The sequence below is a fragment of the Ochotona princeps genome, chromosome 14, assembly GCF_030435755.1.
Source record: "Ochotona princeps isolate mOchPri1 chromosome 14, mOchPri1.hap1, whole genome shotgun sequence".
Taxonomy (NCBI): Eukaryota; Metazoa; Chordata; class Mammalia; order Lagomorpha; family Ochotonidae; genus Ochotona; species Ochotona princeps.
Window position 1 is genome coordinate 8,198,371 of NC_080845.1, and position 12,855 is coordinate 8,211,225.

Below are 12,855 nucleotides of genomic sequence, written 5' to 3' on the forward strand. Positions count from 1 at the left end.
GAATGTTTGCTAATGGCTTGCTGGGTGCCAAGCACTGTGCCCTTTGACGTCATGGATACTTTCAGCTGGCTTTCAGCAAGCCAGGGCCTCACTTTACCATCTCCGCTGGCACCACGCAAAAACTGCAACGTGAATCTTGACAGTGTCCCTATTCATGATTGGCCAAAAGTGGGAGCAGCCAAACCTTCCTCCACTGAGGGACAGATGGATGTGATGTGGGGAGGCCACACAACTTGATACTACTCAGGTATGAACAGGAGCGAAAACACTGAGCTGAAGGCATTTCCAAAAGCCATGGGACATGGGGTTAAAAGAGTTCATTTTGGTGAAAAATTTTTTTAATCCATGCTTAGTTTTTTTTTTGAAAGATTTATTTACTTTTATTAGAAAGGCAGATTTACAGAGAGGAGAGACAGAGAGAAATATCTTCCGTCCACTGGTTCACTCCCCAGAGGGCACAATGGCTGAAACAGTCAATTTGAAGCCAGGAGATTCTGATCAGGTCTCCCACGCGGGTGAAGGGTCCCAAGACCTTGGGGTGTCCTCTGCTGCTTTCCCAGGCCACAGACAGGGAGCTGGATGGGAGGTGGAGTAACCAGGACATGGACCGGTGCCCATATGGAATCCTGGTACATACAAGGTGAGGATTTAGCCATTGAACCATTGTGCCAGGCCACATGTTTAGTTTTTCATAATCCTTATTTCTATGGAATTTTTAAAGAGCCCTAGTATGTGTTGCATGGCTTAATGGGCGTTATGCTGAGTGTAAAAGTTCAGTCCCAGAAGACTACCAATTGCGTGATGCCTTTCTTAGTAAATGACTGAGTAGCCAATGGTTGCCTCTGTTGCCTACGGGGGTAGAATTAGTGGGTTAGGTGACTCCGAATGACTGCAGGCTTGGGTGATGGAAGTGTCTTGGGGTTGGAGAGTAGTGATGATTGTATACCCCTGTGATCATGCTAGAAATCATCAAATTCCACACTTCAAATGAGTAGATCTTATGGCAAATGAATTATATCTCCAAAAGGTATTTGAAAATTCGCTTATCAGAAGCTCAGCAACAAGGTTAATTGCTTGTGGATCCCTTAAAAAAAATGTATCCCATCCGTGATCAATGATGCTTTTTAAAAAATGTGTGTGTGTGTGTTGTTTATCTAAAAAGCAGAGCAATAGGGCTGGGTGGGGAAAGACAGAGGCAAACAAAGAGGTCTTTCATCTACTGGCACACTGGCCCAAAGGGTCATGGCAACCAGGACTGAAACTAGGGGCCCAGAACTCTGTCTTAGTTTCCCACATGGAAGGCAAGGGCCCAAATACTTAGGTCATCTTACAGTGTTTTTCCAGCATATTAGCAGGAAACCAAATTGGAAGTGGAGCAGTCAGGACTGAGACTGGTGCTCTGAGATGCGGATGTCCCAGACAGCAGCTTAACCTGGTGTACCACAGCACTGACCCTAAGATTAATGATTCTTAGAATGTTTAGGCTCAGGCCCAGTGAGGCAGCCTAGTGGCTAAAGTCCTTGCCTTGCACACACCGGCATCACATATGGGTACTGGTTCATGTCCTGGTGGCCTCACTTCCCATCCAGCTCCCTGTTTATGGCCTGGGAAAGCAGTAGAAGATGGCCGCGCACCCTTGGGTTCCTGCACCTGCGTGGGAGACCCAGAGGAGGCTCCTGGCTCTGGATCAGCTCAGCTCTAGCCATTGCAGCTACTTGGGGAGTGAACTAGTAGGTGGGAGATCATTCTCTCCATATCTCCTTCTCTCTGTTATTCTGCCTTTCCAATAAAAAATAAATAAAGTATATATTTTTAAAAAATGTTTAGGAATCTAAGGGATGCATGGAGCCCATGTCCAAAACCTAATTGCCATTCATTCATACTGCAAAACTGTAGGTGACTTTTTGGCCACCTAAATTTAATTTTCTGTTTTATACCACGTTTCTTTCTTAAACAATTTCAGACCGTTGGCTAGCCTTGCGTCTAAGTTCCTTACAGAGCTTAGCATCCTGAGGTGTGCTCTCAATAACATTACTTGCATGTTTAAAAAACTATCACTAGTGTCTCATTCTTTTTTTCTCAAAATGGAGAGAATAGTGTTTCCAACACCTGCCGATCTCTGCAGCTTCATCACACACCATCTTCCCTTTCATTCTCTCCACTGAAGCCACTTGCTGTTTATGCTCTAAGCGCCTTACCTCAGGACCTTTGCACATGAGTCTTCATACTTGCATATCACTCCCTCTCCTCTTCTAATGCTTTTAACTCACCGCGCAGCTCCCTGCCAAGCCTCTTCCCTCCAGGCCTGCCTGTACCCCATGGCCCACTCAGGGCAGATGTCACATGCATGGGTACTTTCGTCATTAGAGCATCAGCTAATTGAGGCAAGACGCATTTCTGGCTTCACCCATCATCATGTTCTCAACACCTGATACAGCATGGCATGAAGAAAAGAATGCTTGCGGAATGAGAGACTGGTCTGAGGTCGTGGCACATGGCACCTTCCAGGGGCACCTTCCGTAACGTGAACGGTGTGTGTGATTTGGAGTCCTGAGACGACGGGAAAGCGTATCAGAGACAGCCTGGAAGTCTCACGTCCTTGAAGACAACAGCCACCACCATGTCACACGGTTGTTCCTACACTGGCTTTTAGGAAAATCTGCATTTATTGAGCAGCTGGTTTGTTTGTAATCCATGGGCCCAGGGAATCTCAGAACTTTGGTGTTTCCTTCTTGGCTGTGATCAGTAAAAGGTTTAAATCAAATCAAAGCCCATTTCTAGCCACTTTGTCAGATCTCCTTGGTTTATATTCATCTATAAATCTGCCTCCTGGTCTGTTTGGCTTGTACCTATGGAAGTGTATGTCTGTGAGTGACCACTGTACCTTTGGCGTGAAATGTCTGACCTGTAGACATCAGTCTTTCATTTCTAATATCTATTAAGTAGTTCAGAGAAGTGGCATTAGAACTCAATGCCTTTGTGTAATTTGGGCTCAGATCATAAGTCTGTGATTCAAATTCCAATTTGAAGACCTCTTGGGCTTGTTCCTCGGTGGATAGTCAGGCCCCCAGGGCCCGTTTCACCCTTGGAAGACTGGACCAGTAATCCCTTCTTCTCAGGATTGTTGAAAACATTATGTTAGAATAGGCATATGAAAGTACTTACTGGACTGTAGCAATTGCTTCAAACATAGTTTTACTTTGCTTTCATTAGACATACTTTGATACAGTGACAACCATTTAAAAAATTTAACCCCCCCCCAAAGATGCAGGTAGTTCCAAAAATTCACAAAAAAGAGCCCGGCAGCGTGGCCTAGCGGCTGGGGTCCTTGCCTTGAATGCCCCAGAATCCCATATGGGCGCCGGTTCTAATCCTGGCCGCTCCATTTCCCATCCAGCTCCCTGCTTGTGGCCTGGGAAAGCAGTTGAGGATGGCCCAAAGCTTTGGGACCCTGCACCCGCGTGGGAGACCCAGAAGAGGTTCCTGGTTCCTGGCTTCGGATCGGCGCAGCACCGGCCATTGTGGCTCACTTGGGGAGTGACTCATTGGACGGAAGATCTTCCTCTCTGTATATCCTCCTCTCTGTATATCTGACTTTGTAATTAAATTTAAAACAGAAGTTCACAAAAAAGTGGGATTAAAAGGCAAGCATATTTTGGTGCACGGAAGTTTTCCAATCCATGCGTGTGTGACTCTTGAAGATGTTCCTGGAAATGTGTATCAGGAGAAAAGTTTGCATGGATTTCAAATTTTTCTCACCAAAATAAACATATTTCTTAATTCCATCTTTTCCCACAAACTTTTTTTTTAAAGATTTATTTATTTTCATTGGAAAGTCAGATTTGCAGAGAGGATGAGAGAGAGAGAGATTTTCCATGCATTGGTTCACTCCCCAAGTGAGCGCAACGGTCGGCGCTGAGCCGATTCAAAGCTAGCAGCCAGGAGCTTCTTCCGGATCTCCCACGTGGATGCAGGATTTCAAGGCTTTGGGTCATCCCAACTGCCACTAGCAGGAAGCTGGATGGGAAGCAAGGCTGCCGGATTAGAACTGGTGCGCATATGGGATCCCAGCATGTTCAAGGCGAGACTATAGCTACTGTGCTATGGTGCCAGACCCCCACAAACATTTTAAAAAGATATTATATATTTATTTACTTGTGAGGCAGAAAAACAGGCAGCTCCCATCTGCTGGAGCACTCTGCAGGTGCCTTTGACAGTGGGGGCTGGGTCATGGAATGGCTAGATCCAGGAGCCAAGAATTCTATTCAGGTCTCCTACATGGGTGGCAGAACCTGGCAGCTGAAGCTTCACCCACCGCCTTTTGGAACCCACCCAGCAGGAGACTGGAGGCGGGAGCTGGAGCTGGAGAGCAGACACAGGTCCTGCAGTGTGGGACACAAGCACCTTCACACCCGGCCAAGCACCTGCCAGTCTTTGGAACGCCCTTCTGCCCACATGTTTATTGTCCAGCAGCTGGCATTCCTGATCCACTGGGCCCAGGCTTCTTCCTCCAGCCCTGCGCTCAAGCTGTGTCTCCTTCTTCTCTGTCTATCACCAGATTTCTGCCCTGAAGAGCAGGCTGAAGAAAGTCTCCACAACTACCGGTGATGGTGTGGCCAGAGCGTTCCTGAAGGCCCAGGCTGCGTTCTTCGGAAGCTACCGCAATGCTCTGAAGATTGAGCCCGTGAGTAACCGCCTCCTGGCATTCAACAGAGTTCAGGTTTGGTCAGGGCCAGAACTGTGTTCTGTTCCTCCGGGAACACAGAGAACCGGGATTCTTCTAGCATTTCTCCCAAAAGAGATTGTATGTGTGTGTGTTTCTGGTGAGGCTGTGTCCCCTGTGATTGTTAAGGACATTGAGTCCCCAGCAAGTAAGCATTGATGGTTGTGAGTTAGAGATGAGGCCAGGGCCACTGCACCTGCCCTCACTGGGGATTCGCAGAGTACCTGTGGGCAGGTTGGCCCCACATACAAAACAGAAAACTGAGGCTCCAAGCCAAGAGATGACCGGTCAACGTAAGAGCCCAGTGGTCCCACAACTCTCCCACCATGTCCCAGCAGCTCTTCAAATGGACCTTGGTTCCTCTCTTGGAGCCAGCAGATCACTCCCGGGGACTCATTTCTCAATGGCTCCTGTGCACGGCCTCAGTGGGATGCCCACAAAGCACCACAAGGCCTGGGAAGGACTGCTGCCCGCCGGGGTGGCCCTCTTCCTGAGCCTGGGTCCACCCCTCCACACCCTGGGCCCACTTACATGCTGAGTGCTGGGTGGCTATTACCAGTGTGTGAAGGCATGGGGCTCCCTGCATCCCGGGGAGACCTGATTCTTCCGGTCTGATTAGAGGCCTTCTTTCATCGCCAACTGCTTAATCTACTCTTGGCCAAGGAGGAGGGAGAGCCTGGCCCCGGGCAAGTATGGAGGAGGCTGAGTACCACACCCAGCCCAGTGGGAGTGGGGCTTGAAGAAGCACTGTAGACCCCCTACTCACAGGCCAGGGCTTTTGTCTTTGGTTTTGTTTTACATGTAGCAGGTAGCTGGGCTTAAAGACCGGTGACGAGTGGATGAAGGTAGTCCTTCTCCTTAAGATGTTCTGAAAGGAAACCACAGTTACATTTCCATCTGAGCTGCGAGTGTGACAGGGTCGTGTGTCACGACATCACATGTAACATGGTGGCTCTTCTCCAACTTCCTGGTGTATCTGAGAGTGGCAGAGTCAGCAGGCACCTTGCCTTCCCTCCACGAGCTCTGGTGGCAGGGCCAGAGCCATGGCCTCTGGGGAGCAGCAGAACTGAGCCCCGCCACCCTCTCACTTTCCATCCAGCGCTGGGGCCTGTCCGTCCTAGGGCCCTCAGCATCAGGCATGCACATTTTGCATGCCCGGAAATCCTTGGGTCATCTGGAGGCCGTCAGCTCGCGGCAGTCTCCCTTGTCTTTCCGTCTTAAAGTGAAGTGGCTCTGATTCTTTGTCGTGATCTGGGCCCTGCCAGCTCAGCCTGGGTCAGCATTGCTTGAAGAGCTAGTGTCATTCTAGGAAAAGCCTGGGCTCTTCTCCCTGCAGGGAGGCTGGACAGCCGGCCTGAGTCTTGCCTGGCATTGCTGGAAACTGACAGGCTCGAGGTATTCTCACGTTCACAGTTCGCTCATTGCTGTCAGTGTGGCGAGAATCCACAGCCTGTTGAGTCTTGGTACTTATTTGCAGGATGCAAGTTGCTCCCCGAGAGAAATCTGTAGCTGTACTTGCACTTGGCTCAGAGAGGCATTGGGATTAAGGCCCTAGGGCCCACAACATGTGATGTCAGCATTCCATGTCATAGCACCCATTCAAGTTCCTGCTACTCCACTTCCAATCCAGCTCTCTGCTGATGTGACTGGGAAAGCAGCAGAGAATCCCCCAGCTGTCTGGGCTACTGCCACTCCTGTGGGAGACCTGGGTGGGGTTGCTGGGTTGTGGCTTCGGCCTGGCGTAGACCTAGAAGTTGCAGCCATTTGGGGAATGAACCAACAGATGGAAGATCTTTCTCTCTCCTTCTCTCGCTTAAATAAATGGAAGTAAATAAACTTTTAGAGTATTTTTGAAAATGTATTTATTTGAAAGTCAGAGTTGCCGGAGGGCTTTCATCACTGGCTCACTCTGGAGATGACCACAGCCAACCGTGGCAGGGCCAGGCCAAAGCCAGAATCCAGGAGCTTCCTCCACATCTCCTCCACGGGTGACAGGGGAACACACTTGAGCCGTCCTTCGCTGCTTTCCCAGGCACAGTATCAGGGAGTTGGATGAGAAGCAGAACAGCCAGGACGTATGCCATACAGGGTGCCAGCACCACAGAAAGCACCTTTACCCGCTATGCCATCTCTCTGACCCCCGAAATAAATGAACCGTGATAAAAAAGGGAACAAAGGGCAAGAAATATCAAAATGCCTTCCCAGTCCTCGAGCGTGAGAGGCTCCTGAGACTCCTGAAAGCAAAAGGAGCTGCTTGCTGCCAAGGTGTTCATCGTAGCAGCATTTGTAAGAGTAAAACATTGGAACAGACCAAGTCTCCACCATGTGAGCAGTCTTCAGAGAATTCATATAAAATGCATATTATGAAAAAGCTATGCATGGATTTCAGGGGAAAAATTGTTTTTAGCGTATTAAGCTTAGCTTTGAATTCCATTTTTCCATGAACTTTCTCAAGCGTCCCTTGGGGTCCCTGCTGACGTGAGTTCCGTGTGACAGGCCACTGGAGCAGCACCCTGAAGGCAGCGTCGACTGTGGGCACACACCCGTCACCCTGTACTGGCATCAGACTGGGCGCCACTGTCACAGGGAGTGTTGAGGAGGGAAAGGTGATTGAGGACGCTGTCAGTCGTTAAGACACCACGACACAGCAGAGGTTTTCATTATTATTATTTAATTATCAATAATTAAAGTAATAACTGCACAGCACATGTGAACTCCAGAAGGGGGAGGGGCAGTGGCCGCGTGGCTGGGGAGAACAACACGTGGGGTGAGCCTGGCCGGTGCCAAGGGCTCCCCAAGGGCTCCCCAAGGGTCACTGCTCTCCTGGCTGCTTCTCTGATTGTAGAAACAGCACCTGCTCTTGGTATGAAAAAAAAAAAAGGCAGCAGCAGCAGTTGAAGTCAGACAGCGAGAAGCCGGCTGACACGTAACCCTGTGATCTGGAAGGAAGATGGCTACTGGCCAGATCTACTTCCGTCCTGGGGGACTTGGGGCTCGCTTTGTCTCATTTTTGGTTTTGGGTTTTGCTGTTAGGCAGAGCATCCCAGTATCCTGGTTTCATGTGTGTTCCCGCCTCTCGGTCCATGTTGCATAGCAGCTCCTCTGCCATTGTAACAGCTGTTTCCATCCCAGCAGGTGCCCGCTGTAATATCCGGCCCTGGCTGTGCGTCCCAGTCACCTGTGGGCCTTACGAAAGACCTGGGCTCCACTCACAAATTTGTATCCAGTTCCCATAATCAGAGACATGAGTGCCGAAGTCACTCTGGGGTCCTAGCGCCGGGCTTTGTGGCTGCGGGCACCATTTCACTGCGGTGACCTGATTATAGAGGGCTTATGGGCTGTCAGGGGCAGGCATGTGGCATGGCAGCTAAGATACCACTTAGGGCACCCACATCCCACTTTCCATCTTGGGCTCCTTTTCCAGCTCCAGTTTCCCACCTGCACACACGCCAGGACACGATAGTGATGGCTTAAGTACCCGGGTGCCTGCCACCCATGTGGGAGAGACCTGGATTGCGTCCCTGCGTTCAGTCTTGCCTGGCTCTGCCATTGTGGGTGTTGAAGTGTGAACCAGTGGATGGGAACTAATCTCTCGCTCTCTGTCTCTGTCTCTCTCTGCCTTTTAGATAGATAGGTGGACAGACAATTTATCTTTACAGTCTTCTTGCACTGAGTCTGATGTGGCTTTATCACGCCAGAGGATCCAAGTGCATTCTCAGCCTGGACCAGCGGGGCACACTCAGGTTGCTGCGCTTGCTGCATGGTGTTGTGTCTTGTGTTGAAGATGGAGATGATGGCAGGCTGGAGTACGCTCCTTTCTGACCTACTCCCTGGCAGCTGAGAACTGCACAGGCTACTGCCCTTCTGTGGGCATCCCTTTCCTGGTGCCTGAAGCGGATGTGTCAAACCTGCTTGCAGAATAAAGGGAGACCCAAGGCAGCCCTACCCCGGGCTTGCCAGGCCAGCCCTCTGAAGCTTAGCTCTGTCTGGCCATAGCCCACTGCCCCTAGCACCAGAGGCCTGTGAAGAGGGGTCCCACCCTGGCCCGAGAGGCAGAGGTAGGCAGCCCCTTCTGCTTGCCCTGGGATCTCAAGGCCCCCTTCTTGGCTCAGAGCTCACTGGACATTGTTTTAACTCCTTGGCCTTTTCTTCCTTTGCTACTAAAAAAATCCAAAGCCCCAGTGGCCGGGGAGACTCCTGGGCTCTGTTCATACCCATGCCCGTGCCCAAAAGGGACCCAGCTTCCTGGCAATATCTCTGCGGGCTCAGATGAAGGACCTCACAGCTATCCCAAGGGTCAGAGTGAGATGCCCAGAGCCAAGTCCCCCACTTCCTTCAGCGGCCTCTATGAAGCCCCATTGTGGGTTAGCTGCTGGTTACCTTCCATCTGCAGCCTCAGCAGCGCCCCGTATCTGCTCCTCGCTGTCTGCAGATGAGGCCTGTCTGGTAAGTAATCAAGCCCCAGGTGCCTTCCTCTGTGCCCCCTCTGCCCATCTTTGTTCTTTCCACGTGCTGCAGGCACAGGTCCTGGCACAGTGTGTAGGCACCAATGAGTCTTATTTTGCAAGCATGGGCTGAAGAAACAACCAAGGTAGCAAGATGCCTTATAGCGCCACTGCATTGGTCCGTCCTTCTGCCCCGAAGCTTGCCACTGCCTGGCAGAGAGGAGGCCCCGTGATCCACAGGGGCGTGTGGCCCCCTTCTCGGTCACCTGCAGAGCATCAGCTGCAGAGCCCGAGATGGGTAACGGCATCAGCCAAGCCAACTTGTTCTCCTCTATGTCAGTGACAGATCCACAAGCAGCCGGGCAGCCCCATTCGGAGAAACCCCCTTTATTCATGTCAAGCGGCTGCACAGGCTCCAGCTCATTTATTTAGGCCTTTCTTGCTCTCTGACACGCCTCCTCGCAGTTGCCAGGCAACTCTAGGAGTAGCAGTGTGTGTTAGGGATTAACTAGTTAGGGGCTGGGGTCCTTTCTGGCAAGAAAGGGGATAAAAAGACAAATGATTTCAGTTGCTAGGCCAGGGTTCCTTTCTCTGCATGGCACAAGACTGCAACTCTTGGAGGATGTGTCTTAAATTGGCCTTGAACACTCCCCCTTTCTCCCAGAAAGAGTGAGTGTATTTTTCTTTTCTTCTTCTTTTTTTTCTTGTAAGAATCCTTTTTTTTTCACTTCTTTGTTTAAAATTATATCACCATGAAATCTGAATAAGACCAACCCGCCCCTTTGGAGAGCGTTTCACACAGCACAGTGGCCTCTGTTTTCCAGAACTTCGGGGAACGGACGCACATCTCTCATCTCATCCCTTAGTCCTGCTTAGTTTGTTCTTGCACAGCTCCAGCCAAGGTCTTGCAGGGAGTGGGCAAAGTCGCCTCTCCCCACTTCTAGCCTGTGGCAGGGAATTGGTAAATGTCAAGTTGAAGGGCATGCCCAAGGGCGTTGGCACTCGAAGGTGCATCCTGTTCTATGCCAGTTCTATAGAAAGGCCACTCTGGGCAGAAAACTAGGGGCTTTGTTTATTCAAGGCACTTGGGAGAATGATGGGGCAGGGGGCGGGGTAGAGATTGGGGCACCTCTGGACCAGCCCACTGGCAGGGCTTCCCAGGCCAAACGGAACACTTGTCCAGCCTGTTTAACCAGCTGGTGGTCACCTTCAAGCAGCACAATGTGCCTAGGCTGGTCTGCATTCAGCCAGTGGGGCAAACACTCCTGATATTCCCTTGGGTTGCCCAGGATTCTGCTGAGTCATGTTTATCCACCTAAACCCCCTTGAAGACCCGGAAGTTAAGATAGAAGCCGATTGATAGCCTGGCTTTCAAGCATGAATGCACGAGGTTATGTTGGAGCAGATTGGAAAACCACCATGTATTTCTGTATCCTAGTTGAGTAACCCTGTTGAGCTCATGGTTTTGTAAAAAAAAAAAAAAAAAAAAAAAAACAACCAAACAAACAAACAGAAACGCACCTAAATTTATATTCATAATGTAATAGAAAATGGAAAAATGCATTAAAATGGAAAATTTAAGTATCACTGTAGTCCCACACAGCTTGCATGTATCTTTATGTATGTGTGTGTGTATGCGTAATTATTTTTTACTGTGAAAAGGGTATCCATAGCTCCAGTTCAAATCTAAGTGGAAAGCTTGTCTCTCCTAGCATCTAATGTGGCATCATTTTTTACATGGCTATAGAGTCTTGCATCAAATCTACCTACGTGTTTCTGTAACTACTGTCCCATGTTGGACAATTAAGTTGCTTCCAGTCTTTTATAGTTATAATTAATATTCCACTAAGCATCGTGAGCAAAACCTTGAAATGCTGCACAGAAGAAATGCGAATCTGTGGGTAGGATCCTGCTAACGGGGGCCTCCTTGTCCGTGGGGTGGTAAAGCTGAGATCCAACCAGTCAGTCCCAGGGCCTATGCTTTGTTCTTTTCCATTCCAATCATGGTAATGTATGTATGTGAGGTAACCCTCCCATTTTGGTCATTGTTAAGTACACAGCTCAGGGGTATTAGAGTCACAGGGTTGTGCCACCACTGCCTGTGTTCCAGGGAACAGAAACGCCCTGTCCGGTCAGCAGTAGCCCTCAATAGCCGCTCCTCCGTGTCTTCATGACTTGGACCGTCTCAGGTCTTTCGTAGAAGAGAGTCCAATGGAGGTCCGTTGGGTTTGGCGTGATGTTTGCAAGATGTCACATCCACATGCTGGTAGCAGTTTCCCTGTGAGGCTGCGTGATCTTCCCCTGCACAGGTCTACCACATTCTCTTGGTAAAGCCTTGTCTTGGTTCCACTAGTCGTGTGGACATCTGTTTGTCACTGATGTTTAACTGGTTGACCTGCCACCACACACTGTTGTCCACCAGACCCCATGCTCTTATTGAGCAGTGGGCTCTTTATAAAGCATGGACATGCGCCCATGACTGTTCTTAGGGAAAGTTTGTGGACGAGTTCTCATTGTCCAGTTTACTGTAGGCACCACATGGGGGAATTGTAGCCAGCACTCCCAGGCCCTAGCTCAGCCAACGCACCTAGGAGGATCCCACTGCAGGGCGCTATCTACTGATGACCGTTTCCACTCGCGTTAGCGGTTAACCACAGTTAGCGTCATGTTCTTGGCAATGAAGTAAGGACGAGGGGAGGAACTTCTGCCACTGGGAGTCTGGGGCCACCGCAGTAGCTGAGCAGGCCACCAAGTATAATTCCAAAGAGTGTGTGTGCGTGTGTAGCCTTTGGAGCGACCTGGTTTTGATTTTTCTGGCTCTGTCATCCACTAAAAGATGACTTGGGAGGTCTCTTCACCATTCTGAACATCAAGCCCTTCTTATTTGCAAATTGGAATGAACTCCTACCTTATAGGAAAATTGCTTTAAAAAAATAACACTAATGTACATGCTTCTGAAGCACCAGCCCAGTGTCTTGCTGATAGTAGGCACTGACCACATGCCAAGAAGGAAAAGGGGAAAAGGGAGGGTGGCTGAAGTGGGCTCAGCCCGGAACAGTGGGCACCTGTAGCGACACAGGACACAGTGAAAATCGGGCCCGCTTCAGCTCATCTTTTGAACTAACTGCGTAAGTGTGGCTTTTATCTCAAGTGATACATAAAGGATCTGAAAGAAATCACATAGTTAATTATTTCCTTTGATATTTATTTGGTCTTTATTCATTCGGGTTATCAGTCGGTAGCGTTTACAGACAAGTGGGGGTGGTTAGGTACCAAGGGTTTAAAATGGAGAAATGAGTTAAGAGTTGATTTTCAAAATGCACACGGGGAAGCATATCTGAGCATCTTTTTATTATTATTATTATTATTATTATTATTATTATTATTATTTCTTCAAAACACTTCTTGCCTGTTGAGAGAAGATGATGGTGTTGGCGCCATCTCTGCTGTCCACAGAGACAGCCATGGCAGCTCAGGAGCAAGTGAGGAAGCCTGTTACATTAGAGTCTTACCAAAAACCACTTGATGATCCGAGAGGCATGGTTAGAAGTACACTTCCCAGGTCAAAAGTGGGGGAAGACGAGCCCTAGTTGGAAAGCCACCTAAACACTGTGATAAAGGCTCCACTGAACGATTTATAGAAGCATCGCTGAGTCTGACCAAAGTGACTCTCCTGCCCCGGCTTCT

At 49.4% G+C, this 12,855-nt stretch overlaps 1 protein-coding gene across 9 annotated transcripts in view; it reads left to right on the forward strand.

Moving 5' to 3' along the window:
- Window positions 1–12,855, forward strand: part of DENND1A (DENN domain containing 1A) — a 496,909-nt gene that overhangs the window by 358,964 nt on the left and 125,090 nt on the right. For all 9 annotated transcript variants that reach the window (XR_009246616.1, XM_058672452.1, XM_058672453.1 and 6 more), the window contains one exon: window positions 4,559–4,684. Coding sequence is in view for 8 of the 9 variants with exons in the window: in XM_058672452.1 (XP_058528435.1) it covers window positions 4,559–4,684 (126 nt within the window). In the remaining variant the exon portion in view is untranslated. The remainder of the gene's footprint in view (window positions 1–4,558; window positions 4,685–12,855) is intronic.